Below are 19,203 nucleotides of genomic sequence, written 5' to 3'. Positions count from 1 at the left end.
GTTGGGCGAGCAACGCGACGCAACGCAACGACTTTGGGTCAAAAAAACGCTCGTCCCTTCTTTCGAGAACCACGCAGAAGTACGGATATTGGAGGGATAGAAACAATCAGGTAGGGAAAAAAAAAACCAATAAAAAAGAACACGAGGGAAAACCCGTCGGCAGGTCGAGAGTCTAATTGGACAGGAAGAGGGCCGTGATGGCCTTCTTTTGCCCTTCTGGCTATGCCTTTTGGGGTCTGGGCTCACCAAAGGGGAAAGAACGTTTCCTCTGTGCACACACATCGTCGTTTTCCAACCACTCGTCGATGTCGGGCTCACCCCCGTCACCCACCTATCAAGAACATGTCGCAGTCTTGCCGCGCGACAGAGAAGAAGATTTTCTTCGCCCAAGGTTCAGCTATTGTTAGGTTAGGTTCTGCATTGAGAGCTCGCCCACCATCATTCTTGGCTCCAGCTCCCCGAGTCCCCCCCTTCCCCCCTCACGCCCCCACCGTTTTTTCGCAAAAGCTTCAATTGGAGTAGGGCCGCGAGAGGCTCGAACGGGGCCACGAGACGACGATTTCCCATGGAATTTGAGAACAGACGGACGGTATGCATCGATAAGGGAATAAGGAAGGTTCTTTGGGGCTACCATATACAGGATGAAGCCCGCCCATCATCTGTGCCATGGCCAATACTGACGAGATAGGGCCACCAGCTCACGCGACCGCGCCGTGCAAAATAATCGAACGCCCGAACCCGTCGTCGTTGCGAGGCTTTCCAGACTTGGACTGGACTAGGATTTTCCGGGGTATCCCGCTATGAAACGCCGGGGTTCGAGCCTGCGCTTTTTCTTTCTCTGCCCTCTCTTCCCCAATTGTGGCGTGAGTTTGTTGTATGTGTAGAGTTTTTCTGTTATTTTTGCTTTCTCTTCCCAAAGGTTCTATACTGGACCCCGAGGATCCCGGAGTCGATTCTGACGGGCGAATAGTGATCACGCCAGGCACAGATCGACGGTTGACGATAGAGTTCGAGGCAACGTTGACACCAGCATTGCTTGACTGAAGCTCTGTGGGTTTGTACTCGTACATTCCGGAATATTGCGCATTTTCTCGGCATGCCAATTATTGTCATATTTTCGGGAAGTCGACCCTATTCTTCTACCAAGTCCGTAGGTCGTTGTCATTGTTCTGAGCTCATTGGCGCAATGGGTGCAGATCCCGATGGGGGTGTTGCAAACTTGCCATGGGCTTAGCAATGCGTCTTTCGTGCCTAGAATAATGGGCACATGTTTCGGTTCGCTGTAGCCCCCGTTGGCCCAGCAGTGCTAACCGTAGCACCTTACTGTATCCGTACACCGTAGACACCGTAGGGGCCGTCGGGAATATCGTCCGCGGCCGAAAGACAAGCGGGGCCGGTAACGCATGCCCGCTGCCACAATGACGTACCGCTTACCACTGACACGAGGGTCGCCAAAGACGGAGTTAGGTCCCTTGAGAATCTATAGGTTGTTACCCATAGTATGAGTGGGGAGTCAGACTGCAAGCTGCAGCCTGTCTGTAGTGTACTCCGTACTGCGAACAGCAACCACAACCGAGGGGCGCGCTGCCTCACATGGACAAAGTGTTGTCCCCGCCCCGGTGAGCTTTGCGAGGTCCCTGGACTTTTCTGTATCTGTATCCGTACCCGCATCGTTAGCAAGGGTCTGAGGGGAGGGGAGGGGTCAGACCGAAGAAGAGCAGAAGAGGAGAAAAGGGGACCAAAGCCCTTCACCCTCGTATGTTTAGAAGCATCCAACAGACAGGAAAAGACAGGCATACTATAGGTAATCTCTTGCCGACATTGGCTTGTCTCATCACCTTCTCTGGCAACATGGACGTCTTCTCTTGCATCAGCACATCAGCATGGACCCGAAATCCCATGGTCTGGCAGTTCGCTTTGATGGCACCTCCAAATTTGACTTTGTGGCTGCAGCTGGACCCCATGTTGAGAGTGCGGTCCAGAACTTCAGGGACCAGAGGATCGTCTTGACAAACGCAGGGAAGCCCCCAGCAGGAGAGGACATGTTCCCCCATAAGACCTCAGACAACAAGGGACCAAGTGCACGACGAAACAGGCCTGGCAGTACGTACCGAAGATACATATCTACCCATGTACCTAGGTTACCAGGGTCAGCAATCCAATCCCCCGATAAAGAAAAAAAATTGCACCCAAAATGTCAGACAGCATTCCGTTGGCTGATTGAATGGGATTAACACCTTTCCTAAGGGTCTATTATCGCTGATCTCATATCCTGTAGGCCGCTGCACAGCTAAGCAAAAACTGCCGACCGCTTGGAGGCTGCTCCGTATTGACATTGGGGCCCAGGAGTGTATGTTTGACAGCTTTATGGAAGGCCAAAGACTGGGCAACGGGCCAGAACTCCGAGCTCAGCATTTTTGTCGTTAAAGTGGACGGCGCTTGGGTTCGAGCCTTCGAGGGGAAAAAAAGGAAAAAAAAGAAAGAAACAGAAAGACAGGCCACTCGCAAGGGCCCACATGCCATTGCCCCCCGTCTTCGGGGAAGACGTAGGGATGAAAACTCAATGACGTGAGGGTGATGTTGGGTTATATTGGTCCCCAGCCGGACTGCGGGGAGGCACCCTTCTTCCCCGACCAACTGGGCCGGGCTACAATGAAAAAGGGACGGCGCTGTATTGCCAGCTGGTTGGACGAGTGGAAGACGGGTGGAGAAACAAGCGTACACTCGAAACGCAGGCAGAAAACGGAGAGAAACGTGCATTTGCCGAATTGAAGCCGGGCCGGAGACTGAGGAGAGCACACTTTGTTAGAGGACCCGAACAACTGTGTTTTCAGGATAAATCGAAACAGGACGCGGCCTGAAGGTGACGGTCCGCGGAACCTGGACCATTGGCTGCGATCCTGTTGATAGTGAAGAAAGATGAAGCATACTCGGCCATTGAAGCGACAGCGGAGAGAAAATCGACACACTCGCTGCGTGGTACAAACGTGGCAATAGTATCTGCAATCAGTCAATACTCAATGCGAGTTACACCGACACACCACACAACCGTAATCACAGGGGTTGCGCGTAAGGAAGCAACGAACCTGTTTCTTTCAGCGCCCGTGCTGTGCTTGGGTCGTAATTCGTACGAAGAACGGTATATGCTTAACCCAAAGGGAAGTCGACTGTCAGGGTGCAGGCATGAGCGCGTCGGGTAAGCCTGATACGGTTTTCCTGTCAGTCTGTCTACATACCTAGTTGTCTGTCAGTCAGTCAGCAAAGGCGCACACAACAAGGCACGGATAGCTGGTTAGATACATAATTACATGGAGCTACCTTACCTTAGGTAATGAAGCTCCATGCCGCGGTGGGGAGAGGTGCCGCTTTCACCGTTTGCCGGTGGAGTGGAATAGGATTGTGGACTCGTCTAGGCCTTGCCAAGGGGCACCCGATGTATCCGCCCGGCACCACGGCGTGGTTGAAACCAGGGTAAGGTAGCTGCGCCAGGTGCGTTGGAAGGCTACGGTCTACCATGTCCCTGTGGTATTTCTGGCACGAGTGGAGCTGTCGCAACTGCGCGAAAGAGAGAGAGAGCGAAGGGCGGCAAGAGAGTTTTCGTCTTAGGGGACTAGATGTGCTGTGGAAGACCCACATATTCGTACCTACGTCACTCTGGTGGTTGAAGGACGACAATAGACCCGCCGAGAGTGATGGGTATGGAGTATGGAGTAGGTATGGACCCTTAGAACTGCTCAGTAAACATATTTCGATCTCCAGCAATCGGCGGTGATAATGGCGACGGTACGGAGTACTGGGTCGAGGAATGAATGAGCCAATGCTTTGAGGTGGTATATATCAGCTGTTTCTTTTCGCGCCTCGCATTCAATCGGTGTCGAAAGAACCGTTGCCCTGTGTACGCCTCGACACACCAGCTCTTGAGATGATTGTCTGCAGCAAATAAGCGCACATTCGTGTGTGTAGGTGTTCGTAGAATGACCGGCCTGAGAATGTGTAATCGTATGCATTACAAGCTGCAAATGCAGAGGCATACGGTACCGGAGCAGGCACTCCGGAACGTGTGTGCCTGTCAATCGGGATTCGGTGATCGGTGATCAGTTGTGATCAGGCGGAATATTCTGCGGCTGGTGCGACGTTATCTTCAGGGTCTGAATGGTGCATTAGTTGGGTTGGGCTCCGTCAAGACTAACAGCGAGGGACCTTGGTTCGGTACCCTAGGGGTCGTGATCGTCGATCTAGCTGAGGATGGAGGTGGGGAAAGGAGTGCAAGACTCGAGAGTCAGCCTAAGAGTGCGCGCACGCCGCACACCGTACGCCTGAGGTAGCGGCCACAGACGTTCTCCAAGGAATTGGACGGGAAAGTAAAACGGGGCGCAGGTTTGCGGGGCTGTCGGGTTGGACTTGCACCCTTAAAACGCAATGTGCGAAGTATCCGTCCGTCCACGCAGAAAGGGTTGCAGACTGCAATATCCGTATCCGTACGAGCGGAGGAGGTACCTCATGATTTTGCTTACATGACATCCAATGGCTTATCTAAGTGTGAAGCAGGAACGCCTTCGCAGGACGCGACGGAATCCAGTCCGAACGGTACCTTACCTTGATTACCGTGAAATATCATCATCCGCACCTGGTCCAATTGTAAGGCAGAGAAGCTATTGCTCACGAGGAAGGACCTTCGCAGCAAAACTAGAACAACTGTCATAGAACAGAAGCGCACAAAGGGACAGGATTAAAACCTTCTTCGGCTCTAACAAGACCTCTCACAACAGAACATATACGGATACGTTCTCACGAGACTGGGCAATGGTACTCCGTAAATGGAGGAGAGGGAACGAGGGGACGCTCACGGCCAAATAAGCAGGGCAGCAAGGCGGCGCATGATTGACTTGACGGCAAACGGACTGGTGTGGGTTCCGTGTCTGATTTGGTTGAACGGCGCTGTCCGACGGAGCAGCTAGGACCCTGGAGATCGGAAAATACCAAATGATGCACCATGCCTACCTCAGCCATCGTCGATGAGGGACAAGTCACCACCACATGGGATTGTACATGTGTGGCACCCTTGTTCACTCTCCGGTGATTGCGCCACAGGGACGTGGAGTATTGGAGAAGTGACTGGGACGGGGTGGAGCGAGACACGAAGAAGGATGTGAGGAGAAGAGGGTGAGGGTTGACTGGATACTTGCATATCCGTATGTACAAAGTACATACGATAGGCTTAAAGAGGGATTGGACGTGGAGAATGGACGTACTATAGAGCACCTACCTTACGGATATTAGGATCAGAGCTAAAATGGGGGAAGGAACCTCAAGGGCAGGAACACTGGGGCACCATTCCGGATGTCGCAAAGCAGGGAAGAGAGGTGATGCAGGATGAGACCTATAGCCACCCCCTTCCTTTCCCGGTGAGGTACAAATACCTCCTGCTCACCCCATCTTACCAGGGGTTTGAAGTACCTTTCCAGAGGACCGAAGACGGGCGGTCGGGAGCAGGGGTTCCATTGATTAACAATGGCAGTTCACAGTCGAGGGGTCCAGCAAGCAACACACCACACCAACCCGACATCAATCAGGTGCAAAGAACCTTGGTGGGGCCGCGCCAGCCCGCCCAGCCCGTTTTGAGCACAATGGGGCCCAGACGCTTTTTTAAACCCCGATTCACTGCCATTCTCGAGATCTCGAGGTTAACTGGTGAGAGCAGTCAGCCGTAGGACCCTTCAAACTCTGTGGCGCCGCAAAGGAAAAGGACAAGAAAAAACTTGCTTTGCCCAACCCGCCGACTCGTTCCTTGGAATGGCGAAGCATTAGCGCCGCCGCCTTTTGGGGCCACACGTCCCCGAAACCCCATCTCCTCCCATGGCAATCGCGATCTGTTTGTTATATGGCGATTGCCATGGCATTACACTTGCAGTTGGAGACTCTGCTGAACCGCTGAGACTGGCCAGTTCATCTACCAAGGGTTCTCCTCGTCCCTCTCGTCCTTCCTCGCCCTGCGTCGTGTGCCCTCGCGTAGCCCCCATGCTCTGGAGCTTCCCCTCCGCGACCCCCCAACTTGTCTCTGTAGTTGTCTTGTCTCGTTGTTGTCAATGCCCACGGGACGACGCAAGCACACAAGTTCGACTAGGAGTACCTTTGTAGCTAAGGTATGGTTCGAAGCTGCCTCACCGGCCTTGAGCTAAAAGCAACTCCGGGCGGCACGTATCTGGCAACCGTGCACCTAGCCGCCTCTCCTTAGGTAAGCAGTCTTGTCTCCTTCGGTGTTGGCTTCCAGGTCTGCCCAACCTTACGGATACCTTAGTTTTGAACGGAAGGTGTGTATGGACCACGTTCCATGAGTTCATGTACCGGTGGTGCCATTCAGGGCATTGCACCTTGCCTATGGCCACAGCACAGCAGGTAGGTACCTGGCTGTGAGTACCTGGCAATCTGGGCCTATCCGTACTGTACGGGAAGCCGCCGTCCCCAATCCCTGGAACGTGCACCACACCGCTTACGATGGTTTCGCCTGCCGACTGTCCAGCCATACAGATCTCGACCGGAGAAAGCTCCGCTGCTATGCTAACCTGCCGAAAACACGACAGCCAAAGGTTGACTAACGATCGGGCTTTTGGCATTGCCAACAATTTGATTCTGATGAACCACCAAATATAACGCATCACTCAAAGGCTGGCCGCTCACCTGCTGTATCAGGCTATCAGCATACCTCGTTTAACCCAGCCGATGGCGATTATCGCAGCTATCGTTCCACCTCCCACCTGTTACATTGCGGCAGGGTCACTTACTCGCGGACTGACAGATGATCAAGGGCTTACAGATAACATGGGCCACTTTGTCTGCAGCGAGCCACTATCACGCAGTCGCGAAAACGACCAGACCTGGGCCAGAGCCCGCGGGGACAGTGCCGTCACGTCATAGCAAAGAGGGGAAGAGTCGAGAAAGTAGTTCACATGGAGCACTGTGTCGAGCGTCACTAAAACAAATATTGACCCTCTGTTGAACAATGATCAACAAGCACGGCTAAGCGAGCAGATGGTGGCGATGGAAACGTGAGAGTCGAGGAGACTTCGCAACAAATTTCGGACATGGACGATTGCGAAAGCATGCATTTGTGAAAGAATGCCATGCCACTGGCCTCGGATTCAACGAGTCAAAAAAGAAGATCGACTCCCCTGCCATGCGGAGACAAACCTAGGCATACCAGTAGCTTTGCAAGGTTGAAAAGTCTCTGACTTGAGATCTTGATAGGTTGTCTGGTGTGATGTGTCTTCTTTTCGCCACTCGGGTGATCGTGAAGACCGTCTTCTATCCGTACCTCATGTGCCTGGCTATGCTTTCCAGACGGCACAACGGTGCATGACGGGCGAGAACCTAAGGGGTGCCTCGAGTCCTCGACGGCATTAAGACGGTGCTGCCAAAAACAACCAGGTGGGCGGGAATCATTCACTACCAAAACGGTAAGGCGCCTCATGTGATCCTGGTCCAGCACTAACTGATTCTCAGCGGTCTGCCTAAACCTTGCTGGGCAAGCAATTGCAACAAGTTGCGCTCGCCTGCTAGTCCGTGGGGATAGAGCTGTACTCCGTACACTACCCGTGAGGGCGCGCGCCAATCATTATCGACAGACGGGGATGCTCGAAGGTTCCGCTTACCTCCCAAAACTGCATAGCTTGATATCCCATTAGAAGCCGACCCCACCACTCCAGAACGTTTGCCGACTGACTACAGTCTTCCGGTATTCCTTTTCAAGTTGTCACGAGCCACAGAGAGAGATCTCGATTATGGACGATTATTGCCCTTCTCGGCTTGGCAAGTGGGCAAGCATGAGCAAGCTAGAAGACCCTTCGACGCCACATCACAACCCGGTTCCAACTTGATCGGGAGGCTCATCCGTTCCATTGTCGCTCGCTGATAGGCTGCCCTTGACCCTCCGCTCTTTCTTTCTTTTCTTTTCCGGCTTCTTTTCCCCATAGACTATCCCGATTCCGGCACAACTCCCCTCCAAAATTGAATGGTCAGTCCCTGACTAACACTTTTGTCAACTCTTGAGTCTTGTCGTCTCGTTGCACATTAGTAGAGAGTTATGAGAGCTTGCTTTGTGCTGAACAAGATTTTAACATTCGAAGAATCGTTGCTACTTGGAGCTTGCTTGTCTATCGGAAATACACTCCCGGAACTCAGTTGAGCTCTTTAACTATACCATCAGTCGAGCCATACATCCGGGAGGTTGGACTCGGACTTATTGCTAACAACATGGGACCAGGCCGCTGGTCTACGAAACTCCAAGCTCTAGCTGACAACTAGCCTATGGCCCGGCAGGCTCGTATGTAAACTGGAGATTGTAAAGGGACTTCTGGAAGGACGCTCCGGCAGCGATTTGATGACGGTTCAATTATCCAAAGATGCGGCAGCCGTTACAGCATCCTTGCCCACAGCCCCAGCGCAATAATTCGTCCAGTTTCCCTTTTGAGCACGCGAGCCTTAACATTTGGATTGGGTTCGGGTTCAGATTCAGCGATTCGTCCGGAGGTGAGTGAGGTACTTTGCGCTACGTGCCTCACCCAGATGACCACCGTTGCTATGCACAACAGTGCCCATGGTAGGTGTTTCTGTCTTTGCCGAACTAATCGCATAGACGACGGTTTTTAAAGCATTGACAAAATGGCTTTAGACTTCTATCCACGGTCAAGAAGTCGGGTTGCGGAAGGCTCGGGAAGCAACTGAGTTGACTTTGGGACACTTCAAAGCGCTTCTGTCGGCAACGGTACCACGGTCAAACTGTTTCTGTTGAAACGAGACTCGACTTTTCTCTCACAACCTGAGGACCAGCGTTGCGAAACAAAAATTCGCGTATCGCGTGGAATTGACGCCCGGTCGAGGGGGTTCAGCCTGGAGCTGGAACTTGGAAGTACACTTTTGCCCAGTCGCTCTTTTCGTACCTTTGGGGCGGAATGTACGCCTACAAGTACCGCAATGAGCTTGACATAGCTATGACGACATTGGAAGGAGGAAATTTTCCCTCCCCCAAAGGACGCACCGAGGGGGCCCTGCAGGGCGTACATGGGGCATTGGGGACTGCGTCGGACGGGGGGAGGGGGTGTGTGGTAGCCACCCCTTCTTTTCTGCCCTTGCTCGTACCTCACGCCAGCCAAGTTGAGAAGCATCTCACTTCTGAAGCCGCGCGAAGTCAGGTACCCTCTCACCCCCAGGTAGGTTTTGGAGTATTGCCGTCCCAAGCTGTTGCTCTTCATTTACAGAGAGGCCTGTAGATATCCCGCTATAGCTGGATATCCAACGATAACGAGGCCCGCATGACCGATCATACGGGCAAATTCCCAAATGAAGCCCTAGAAGAGCAACGCGGACAACCCTTCTCCTCTGAATCCTTGGGCAGGTCCTCACGTCCCTTACCAGCCTACCCGCCTTGCTGGGTCGAACAGGAGTCTCTCCGTAACACAGATCCGCCGCGAGTGGGCAGTCTACTGTTTGTGGACAACCTCAACCATCGAGGGCCTTGCTTCGGCGCCGTCCCGGGCCCAAGCCTGAGGGAGTAAGGGTACGGATACTTAAGCTCTAGTCGGGGCTTGGAAGATGAGGCATCATCTAGCAGCCTCAACGGGCTACTGACGTCACACTCGCGGACCCTCGGTTCGTGCAGGGTCTCAAATTCCTCTCTTTTTTTTTCTTACTCTCCTTCTGGTCCGAGACATACGGCCGAGTCAGTTGCGTCCACTTTTCTTTCGAGATCGCGATCTTCCTCAAATTCCTCTGCGACAAGGCCCCGTTTGGCTCTGAGGAATCGTGCGCTGTACGGATGCGGGAGCACACAACGACTCATGTTCACTCAGTGGTCAGCTGGGGTGACAGACATGTTGTCGCCAAAAGAGCAAACATTGGATATGGACCCTGAAAATAGTGTGAGAGCATATCTAAAAGTACGCCGAAAAAGGGTACATCATCTACAACTCATTGTGAGAAGCTCCACCGGAACGTAAGTCGTCTTGACCACCTGGACAACTCACGCTGGTGCCATGGCCATGTGAACAGATATGTCAAGACGGCTCAGTCTGGACAGTGCAGTCCCGAACGAAGAGCATAGGAGTGAAGCGAAGCACACGAGACCCCGATCGATGGTGGTTCGTCGCGCCGGAACTTCAGCTCCTGAGAGTCTGATCAAGCTCAGCTCGCAAGTTGATCGATCGTTGTTTAAAAGACGATATAGGGTTTCTTGCCGGCTCAGACTGGTGGAGATGTTGCCAAAATGAGGAAATGACTGAATGCAAGACCTGGACCCTTGTCACGAAGCGAGGCCCGAAAGCAAGGAAGTTGGCACGGTAGGGCAAATGGCATGCGCAATCCGGATCGAAATCGACAGCACAGCGGGCCCAGAACAGGATGGAACGACCAGGGAAAGCCAGCAAGCCAGGCACAAGCGGTCACTCAGCAGGCATATGGCCAGCCCAGGAACCATCTTCTGTTGTCGGTCTGCGTCGCATGTGTGGCTAGAGAGGTAGGAGGGGGGAGAGACCGGTCGATTGGGATCGGGGCTGGTGTTGAAAAAAAATTTTATAATACAAAACTGCTTCAAGTGATTGAATGGATATAAGAATGGGGAATAAGCGACCAGGGGTGTACGATACATAGCAAATGAGAGGAGGGGCCTTGAGTGCGAAAAATATGTGTAAAGGCGGAAAACTTGGCTGCGCATCACCCACTCAGACCATGTCACTCATTCGTAAACTATCGGTCACAGAAGCAGAAAACTCTTGGTCAACTCGGGAAGCCGAGAACTGTAAGGTAGTTCAGTTCGAATGTCCATGATGCCAATATGGCATGTCCCCCCAACAATGCTGTTATCACGATAGCCCCGACAAGGTACTGAAAGTTGAGAGTTCAGATACTAGAATCGTGCGCGTAGGGTCCCTCTCTACCTCTCCCTCTTCCGCGTGTGTTTTTGAAAGATAGAAATAAGCCCCGGAAGAGGCCCCAGAGTATGAGAGCGAAAAAAGCGTGAGAGAGGGGGAGGAGAGTCCACACCTCTCCCACCCCGGGATGCGTAGCCGCCCGCCGCGAAGACTCGGGCTGCAGAGAGAATTGGAGCTGGAACCGCTGAGCAAGGGGTGCTCATAACGCAGAGTTACCCACAGTGTCGTAAGAGTGCAGTGAGAGTGAGAGGTATCTGAAGGAAATGTGGTCCTGGATGAGGGGCTTCTCACTTTGGGGGGGGTTGCCAAGGGGGGGTGGTCTGAAGGAGGTGTCGCACACGGTGGCCACGACCGGACCTTCCACGCTGTGGCTCCGGCCTTTCCTTGCCCAGGTACGTACTTTTACACTTATCCTCGACCCCTGCCCAAATCAGGTAGGCTGTCAGGTACGTACTCAAGGTACGGAGCGCTGCGTAAGGTACCTCAGTGTGAGTGAAGTGCGTAGAAGGTCCGGTACCTCAACCCACGTACCTTTTGTGGCATCCCGGCCAGCGACCACAAGGTGCCAAAGGTGCGCAATTCTCTTTCCCATGCCCCATGCTCCTCCTGCGGTCCTGCCTATACCCAATTCTTTCCCCCTCTCCAAACACTCCCATACACTCCTCCACCCCATTCAGCTTTCTGCACACTCCTCCCCTTTCCCTCCATCCATGCCGACCGGCCCAGGTCCCCTCGTTAAGATACTTTGCTCCGGCCCACCCCCCTCTGCCCGCTGACCTACCGAGCTTTCTACCTCCTCTCTACCACAGTACCTCGATCCGCCTCTCTCTCTCCTGGCTGGTATAATACTTCACTTGCGCCTCACCCTCCTGCGGCTTGGTTAGCTACACCACTACCTCTTACTCTCCCTTCACCAATTGTCCAGCCTCACATCGACTTTCCCGATCCTTTCCAACTACTACACCATATACGTCGACAATCTCCGGTACAACTACATCGTCAACAACCTCTTCACATTAATCACGAGTGGGAAACAGTAGGACCTCGTCGCCATACACAACAAGGACTTGATATACTTTATTCTTTCGACCAAACAAATCCACCAAGGAATCACTCCAACTCGACTCAAGCACAAGCTTTTCAACACGGATACATGTTCAATTCGTCCAAAATGCATGCCCGCGATGCCACCGGTCGTCAGGTCTCGCTCCTGAACGACGAGCCTACCGCCCAACCCACCCACCAAAGAATCGACTACCGCACAGTTAACCAGGTCATCTCACAAACCTTCCACCCGGCACCGCGAAGCAATTCTTCCTCGCCTCACACTCCGGAGCTCCTCCGCTCCGACTCTTACGACTCAAACGCGAGCAACGATCCTCTCTCGCCCATGACTCCTACCTCCTATGATCCTTCCAGAGTTGGCGCATTTCCTGGTCAGCCCATGTACGACGACTACGATATGCCCGCAAAGCGCCCTGCGTATGCGAACAACAGCCGCGCAGCTTCGTATGAGGAGGACAGCTCAGCAACATCACCCTTGCCTGAACGCCCTGGCAAGAGATACCCTTGCCGCTACCGCGACAGCCACGGTTGCGAGAAGACCTTCACCACTTCAGGCCATGCTTCTCGTCACTCCAAGATCCACACTGCCGAGAAGGCCGTGCAATGCACTTTCCACGGCTGCCAAAAGAAGTTCACCAGAGCGGACAACATGAAGCAGCACCTTGAGACTCACTATAAAGACAAGTCTCGCTCCTCCACCTCCGCGAAGGCTTCACGCCCCTCAATGGGCGGTCTGTCAGCTTCCCGCCGCAGGTCCTCATCATCCGTGAGGCCTGCCGCGGCCAGCAACCGCGCTTCCCGCGACCAGCCAATGTGGGAGGGTGAGTCTCCTTACGGATACCCTCCCGGCCAAGCTCCCCTCCCATCTCCCGCTGCAAGCGGTGCGTGGGATTTGCGCGGCCTGCACATGCCTCTTGTAAGCCGTCCCAGTGCCGCGAGAACACCCAGCAGCGGCCTGGACGCGCTGGCAATGGCTGTTGCTTGCCAAGAAGGCGCGTAGAGCTTTATTGGGATCAGAACGATTGCATGTCTCTTCTTCCTCTCTCCCTCTTGGGCAGTTTCAACACTTATACCCGACGGACTCTTACAGCGTGTCCTACATAATACCCCATCATTCTCTATTTCTTTCGGCCGCTACTCAGTGGTCAACGATGCGGAGAAGTTCTCAGGGGGTGCCTGGCTGTGATGTGTTATCAACCTTTCACATCGGGTAGCCTCTCATCTCCCACGTTTCCTTCCTTTTTGATTTTTATTTATTTATTGGGGCAATAGAGGGTCGCAAAGCATACGAATGGCGTACCTGAACATACACGGAAAGGAAACAAGGCAACAAAAATGGCGGCGTTATATATCACGTTTTGATTTTTTTCACCGCGAAGGCCTACAACCCGGGGGGCGGATTTCTTCTCTACACGGCGTTGGTTTCTCCACGGTTTCGTACACATACCCGAATCCTCGATTCAATCAGTACCGAGGGGCAGACGCATCACTGCGATTGTTTGTTTAAGATGAGGAAAAAGGCTATTCCTAGTCGGAATGGGATACATATACACGAGGTTTCCCAGATAGGCTCTCTTTTTGGAAGAAAAACTGGGATGACGAATGCTGGAAATGTAGGAGAGTGAGCTTTCATGGACGGGGGCGCATGGGATTCTAGATACCAAAGCGCCCAAGGTGGTGGACAATTTTTCTTATAGACCACTTACAAGAGTGGATGAGAAATTGGGAGTCCGTCCCAATGTCTATCACTTCCATTGCCTGTCGTCTTGGTTCATAGCCAGCGGCCAGGCCAAAATACAAACACGTTGAACAAACAAACTCAATTGCTTTCTCTGTCTCACGCTTCCACTTCTTTCCCATGTGTAAGGTCGCCCATGTGGCTGGCAATATCAACCATCGAGATGTTAAATCAGAACACCATGAACAGAGTTCCCAAAGTGATATCTCGTCTCACCAAAAATGTCTCTGTGCCACGCCGCTGGTAAACGGAAAGAAAAAAAATACCTAACCAAAAACCCACGATGCATTCCACCGAGAGCTTTTAGCTGTTTGAGCCCGCGGCATTGCAAGACAAGAAAGAATCCGCGCGGCCCAGCAAATTCCCATGGCACCATGCTGCCCATGCTGATCGGCCTTGGTGATCCCGATCAGACGGAGAGAAGTCTGTTTCCCGTGTCTCTCGTTCTCTCTCCCAAGTCCGGCATAGCCAAGAAAAATAGGGAGAGAGAATGGGAGGATACAGGGATGTATGTACGAGAAGGGGTGGGAGGGGTGGCGTTTGGGGAGAAATTCTCCAGCATTGCATGTGCCATGCCATGCCATGCCGTGCCAATGTCATTGCCCATCCCGTCGGATCCAGCAAGCAGCAAATTGAAGATCTCGATCTAGTGTTTTCTTTCAGTGTTTTCTTGTTTCTCGCGATTTTTGTTCCTTGAAACATGGACAGAACCAGAACCACCCCAGCAACTAACTCTACGTTGCCTCCTCGGCCCGAACACGGCGCCTAATGCCTACGGATGATGTCTCTTTTCGTCTTCCTCCTTCTCTTCCTTCTTTTCTTTACTCTACACCCCCGGAGATAAGTGCCCGTCCAAATCCTGCCTCACCCGTTGGAATGGAACGAGGTGCGTGAATGAGCAAACCCGGATCGGTCAAACCAACAGTGTTGCCTGGGACAAAAAAATATTTTTGGGCGTCAGTCAACGAAACGACGCAGACATTAATCCCGCTCGCCGCTGGAATGTAAGTTGGAACGTCCCACGCTCGTTGGTCGGTATACGCTAGATCGCAGCGCAAACCGTTTCCTTCCCACGAGGTCGGCGGGGGGCGTACAATAAGGCTGGGGCGTATGGGCACATGGGCGTGTTTTGGCTCTGGCTGTTCAAATGGTCTCGAGGGCGGCTCAATTCGATGGATGTTTTCGTCCTTCTCTATTAAGTCTATGTTGTAGCTTTTGGACCACCGCCTCCGGCATTGGTAACCTCTATCCGTCTGTCTCAACCCAGGACTGTTGCGCCAGCCCCATTACGCCAGTGGCTTTCCATCATCGGAGCAGACCTGTGCAACATCGACAACTCATCGCGATCGTTGAGAAACCGACGGTTGCCCCTTGACACGAGCTGAAGACTACTGCTGCTTCCAGAGTTCCTCCTTCTCGGTGCAGAGTCTTGCCATCTCATACTGCTCGTCTGTCTGGCAGATCAGTGTACGGCACTTGGCCCTGTTCTTACCGACTTCCTGTACCGTATCGACAATTTTCTTACTGTTAAGGCCGTCGTCGATGGTGAAGCCGAGGCAGGTACACTGTTCTACGACGCGTTTCCGTAGCTTATCGCTCTTCTCACCGATGCCACCGGCAAAGACCAATGCATCCACATCGCCGTGGAGGGTGACAAAGTAGGAGCCGATGAAAGCGCATATTCTGTCAACGAAGATGTCGAAAGCGAGTCTGTGCGTAGGCTCGTCCGAAGAAGCAATGACACCGAAGTTGGTCGTTCCTGTCAGGGCCTTCCATCCGCTTTGTTTGTTGAGAATTTCTTCAGCCTCGGTAAGATGCAACTTTGACGTTGAATTAGGGGAGAGCTTTCCGACGTCACTCGCGTAGTGGAAGACGAGACTGTGCGCATACAAGTTAGCCAGTTGCTAAACACGCGCAACGGTGGTTATCTGTGATTTACCTCGGATCTACATTCCCGCTTCTTGTGGCTCCGGGCAAGCCGGCAACGGGCGTCAATCCCATGCTTGTATCCCAACTCTGGCCGTTTCGGATGGCGCAAGCGCTTGCACCACTTCCCAGATGAAGAGCGATGATGTTCAAGTCTTTGGTCTCTTTGCCGAGGAACTCGGCGACGGACCGAGTGATGAAGGAATAGCTGACGCCATGGAATCCGAACTTTCTGAGGTTGTTCTTTTTGGCAATTTCTTGGTTGATGGGGTATGTGCGGACGTGCTCGGGGATGGTGGAGTGGAACTGTGTGTCAAAGCATGCAACGTTGACAGCGTCGGGCAGCTGCTCCACGCACGAGTTTACGATATCAAGGGCCGGGCCGTTATGCAGCGGGGCAAGATCGCTAAGCTCCTCTAGGTGATGATATGTGTCCTGGGTGATGACTTGGGAGCACGGATAGTCGCCTCCATGCACGATGCGGTGACATGTCAAGGCAATGTCGGCCTTTTGCTTGATCTCGGGCAGTTCTGCGTCATCAATCAGGGTCTTTAGAAGCACCTTAAAGGCATCATCTTGTGTAGACACTTTTTCCTCCAGATCCTCGTTCTTCTTGACTTCAACACCGCCGCGGGTGTAAGAGACTTGAGCCGGTGGAGCCGTCAGACCACTGATAGATGTCTCTGCAATCTGGTGGGGTGATTGCTTAGTCGCGGCCGAGTAGACCGAGATTTTGACAGAGCTCGACCCCGCGTTGATAGCAAGGATAACCTTCATCGTGAGTAGGGTCTGAATGTGAAGTGGTGGTCTGCTGTCAGGACGGAGAGTTTGTCTCGAATGCCTCCTTGGACCGAGAGATTCGGCACCCAGAAGTCGTAAGTCGATGTGATATGCCGCCCACGATTGGGTCTCTTGATTCGGCCGTTGAGACTGAATCGATTACTTGATGGTGGTGTCTTGTATCAAACGATTAAGAATCAATGTGTTGAAATTACGACGCTGTTAGACGAAACAAGTCAAGATGTGACAAGCTGAGATGGGCGAGAATGTAAGCTTTTAAGAAGAGCATCATCAGCAGATGTCGGCGGTGGGATGGTCAAGAGCCGGAGTGGGTGGTGTTGCCCTGGGCACCATGATCTGAGGTTCCTCTCGCAGCGAATGTCCGCCTTGGCCGGGTGTGGTGACGTTCCATGGTGCAATTGGACCTCTGGGGGCGGGGGGGTTGCTGGGAGCTGGCAGCTACAGAACCCCGCGCCGTGCCTTGTCACCCCACGAGATAGTGCAGAAGTGGATATCATGTGGGGCCTGTCAAACCTGTCAACGCCCGGACCCGGAAACCCAAAGCGGCGGCTTCTAGCCATGCACATAACACACCACTTTTTGGAGTTGCCTGATGCCATAGACCAAGCCCAGTTGCCAACTACGTGGAACCATAACCCACCATCGCGCACTCCGTTGTGATGTCGATGTTCCGCGAGCTGAACGCTGATCAGGATTCATTCCACCAAGATCTGTGCAGCGTTGCACCACGTAGGTGCCATCCATTCCTTGAAGTTGCAGAACAATCCAGGTCGAACCCCGAGAGACGAGTCAGTTGATGGCAGCCAACTCCTCTTATCCGACCGATGTTTCGTACCCTGAAATGGATGCTGGTTGAAGTTTGTCGTCGTTCGGGGAGCCATTCAAGCGGCCGAGTCAGACTCATACGAATCTGGGGGCTCCATCACTGGCTCCAAGCCTCTAGAGATATCAGGGGACGGCAGTTCGGACATTTCCCCAGGAAGCATTTCCGGCGATGGCAGCTCAACGTGGTGGGCAGGAAACGGTATTCCGCGAAACTCGCTGTCGGAGCTGTGCGCTACGACCCAGCTTTCTAAGAATCGAAGGTAATCTGTCGCATGTAAGTCAAGCGTTCTTTCCACATTATGCGGCGAGGCAGCAAGGGTATGATGACTTGGTGAAAAAAGACGCTCATGGTCTGCCAATGAGTGATATGCCATACCTTCGCGCTTACTGAACTGGACGCCGATATAGCGAATGTTCAATGTGCCCGACGTTGCTCCCTCAGAAGTCGATGGGCCCCCTTGTGATCCAGAACGCACGCGAGGCCGCATTCGTTGTGCCAGGCTGAAGCGCGAGCGGGAACTGCTGTTATCTGGAGCGCTGCTGCGTCGACTTCCGCGAACTGTCAAGCGGACTTGGCGGTGTCGATCGTCGCGGTTACGCAGTTCACCCTCAAAATTGTGGATTTCGTATTCTCGATATTGACGGCCACTCGCACGATTCGCAAGAACGGTCAGTGAATGGTAGGTCGAGTATCGGTCCCTCCAAAGCTTCAGCCTCTGTACCAGTCCCATGCCCCTGATATTCCCAAAGCCATCCGTTCTTCCGTGCAGGTCGGACCAGACGACATCAACATCATAGTAATCAACCAAGTCTTTCCGACGAATGTCTCCCTGAAAGCGTATGGAGCTCTCCACGGTGGTGAACTCGTACTTGACCTCGGTAAGATGGTCATGAACTACCACACCTTCGCCGGTAGTGTATCTGACTCTGTGTGGCTCGCGAAAGCTGACAAAAAGCTCGAGTTCGCAAGGATCCGTGTACGGACGATGACGGGCGTGTAGAGTGTGAGGAAAGATATTGGCGGGCACGTCGGACGGAACTAGACTCTGGTCAGAATAAAGCCCCCAGCTCGGATGGTGAAAAAGGGGCATGATGTACGGAAGTGCTCAAGAAGCTCGCTCTGGTAGCTGCACTGCCATAGTACGCGGCGCTGCTCGGAGCCAACAACCTCCCAAGGACCGAGATAGACGGTGCGCTCGTTGGGAGTGTTCTCAAAGAGGGTTCTGGAGATCAACGAGGGTCAGAAAGGGGTAAAGACTACTTTCATAACGTGTGTTTATAGCAGTTTGGAAAGAGGTGCTTCGAATGGAGTAGTGGAAGAATGGTACATTGTTGCTTGGTAGCCAGGTGGACCAAGGTCCAGAGGATGTAGAGAGGCGTGCGGTGCTGATGCCTCGGAGGTGAGAGCCGATATGGTTGAGGCACCTGAAGTCGGTGTCCAGGTCGAGTCAATGGGGCTCGCGTATGGCTGGCCGTATGAAGGGGGCCGACCGAGGGAGGAAGACGTAAAAGACGAGCCGGAGGAGGACGAGGCGGCCATGCTTGGATGGCTCAGGCCTACTACTTCTTGTCTCGGAGCCCTGTCAACAAATCAATAAAAGCCTGCGGGGAGTTGAGCTGGCAATCATGGCATGGTGTTCGAGATTTGGGTATACGGCCGATTCGTTTGGTGGTTCGAAATCGTGTGGTCGTCGGTATGGTAGGCGCGCTTAGATCTCGGGACAGATGCATTCAAACGACTGGACGATGCGACGGCAAGAAGGTATACGGGTGCCTTTCAACTGCTCGAGGTAGCGATGGTACTGGAGCTTTGTATGGGGCGGCAGGCGTTGCGCCTGGCGTCAATGTTGGGAAAGGACGACAAGACGGATGGATTTATCGCAGGCGGAGGAAGAACGAAGGGCGCCGAGGCAAGTGACGGACGGC

The 19,203-nt window shown here is 53.2% G+C and overlaps 5 protein-coding genes across 5 annotated transcripts; 1 reads left to right on the top strand and 4 right to left on the bottom strand.

The window, feature by feature from the left end:
- Window positions 1-1,928: 1,928 nt before the first annotated feature.
- Window positions 1,929-2,579, bottom strand: BDP81DRAFT_424379 (uncharacterized protein). The gene has a single exon (XM_060590131.1). The coding sequence runs from the start codon at window positions 2,521-2,523 to the stop codon at window positions 2,266-2,268; it is 258 nt and encodes an 85-aa protein (XP_060446788.1). The 5' UTR covers window positions 2,524-2,579; the 3' UTR covers window positions 1,929-2,265.
- Window positions 2,580-8,070: 5,491 nt separating this feature from the next.
- BDP81DRAFT_424377 (uncharacterized protein) lies at window positions 8,071-9,001 on the bottom strand. Its single transcript, XM_060590130.1, has one exon. It carries the CDS (start codon window positions 8,628-8,630, stop codon window positions 8,412-8,414), a length of 219 nt encoding a protein of 72 aa, XP_060446787.1. The 5' UTR covers window positions 8,631-9,001; the 3' UTR covers window positions 8,071-8,411.
- Window positions 9,002-12,093: 3,092 nt separating this feature from the next.
- Window positions 12,094-12,987, top strand: BDP81DRAFT_392803 (uncharacterized protein; the record flags this gene model as incomplete). The annotated part of the gene is made up of 1 exon (XM_060587752.1): window positions 12,094-12,987. One exon carries the CDS (start codon window positions 12,094-12,096, stop codon window positions 12,985-12,987), a length of 894 nt encoding a protein of 297 aa, XP_060446786.1.
- Window positions 12,988-15,113: 2,126 nt separating this feature from the next.
- Window positions 15,114-16,428, bottom strand: BDP81DRAFT_392802 (acetate kinase; the record flags this gene model as incomplete). Its single annotated transcript, XM_060587751.1, has 2 exons — window positions 15,114-15,603; window positions 15,665-16,428. 2 exons carry the CDS (start codon window positions 16,426-16,428, stop codon window positions 15,114-15,116), a joined length of 1,254 nt encoding a protein of 417 aa, XP_060446785.1.
- A 905-nt stretch (window positions 16,429-17,333) lies between these two features.
- BDP81DRAFT_392801 (uncharacterized protein) lies at window positions 17,334-18,817 on the bottom strand (the record flags this gene model as incomplete). The annotated part of the gene is made up of 4 exons (XM_060587750.1): window positions 17,334-17,542; window positions 17,654-18,316; window positions 18,376-18,500; window positions 18,606-18,817. 4 exons carry the CDS (start codon window positions 18,815-18,817, stop codon window positions 17,334-17,336), a joined length of 1,209 nt encoding a protein of 402 aa, XP_060446784.1.
- Window positions 18,818-19,203: the final 386 nt, after the last annotated feature.

The sequence above is a fragment of the Colletotrichum phormii genome (genome assembly GCF_030913505.1).
Source record: "Colletotrichum phormii strain CBS 102054 chromosome Unknown BDP81scaffold_7, whole genome shotgun sequence".
Classification (NCBI taxonomy): Eukaryota; Fungi; Ascomycota; class Sordariomycetes; order Glomerellales; family Glomerellaceae; genus Colletotrichum; species Colletotrichum phormii.
Note: the sequence above shows the minus strand (reverse complement) of the source record. Positions and strands in the feature narration are given on the sequence as shown.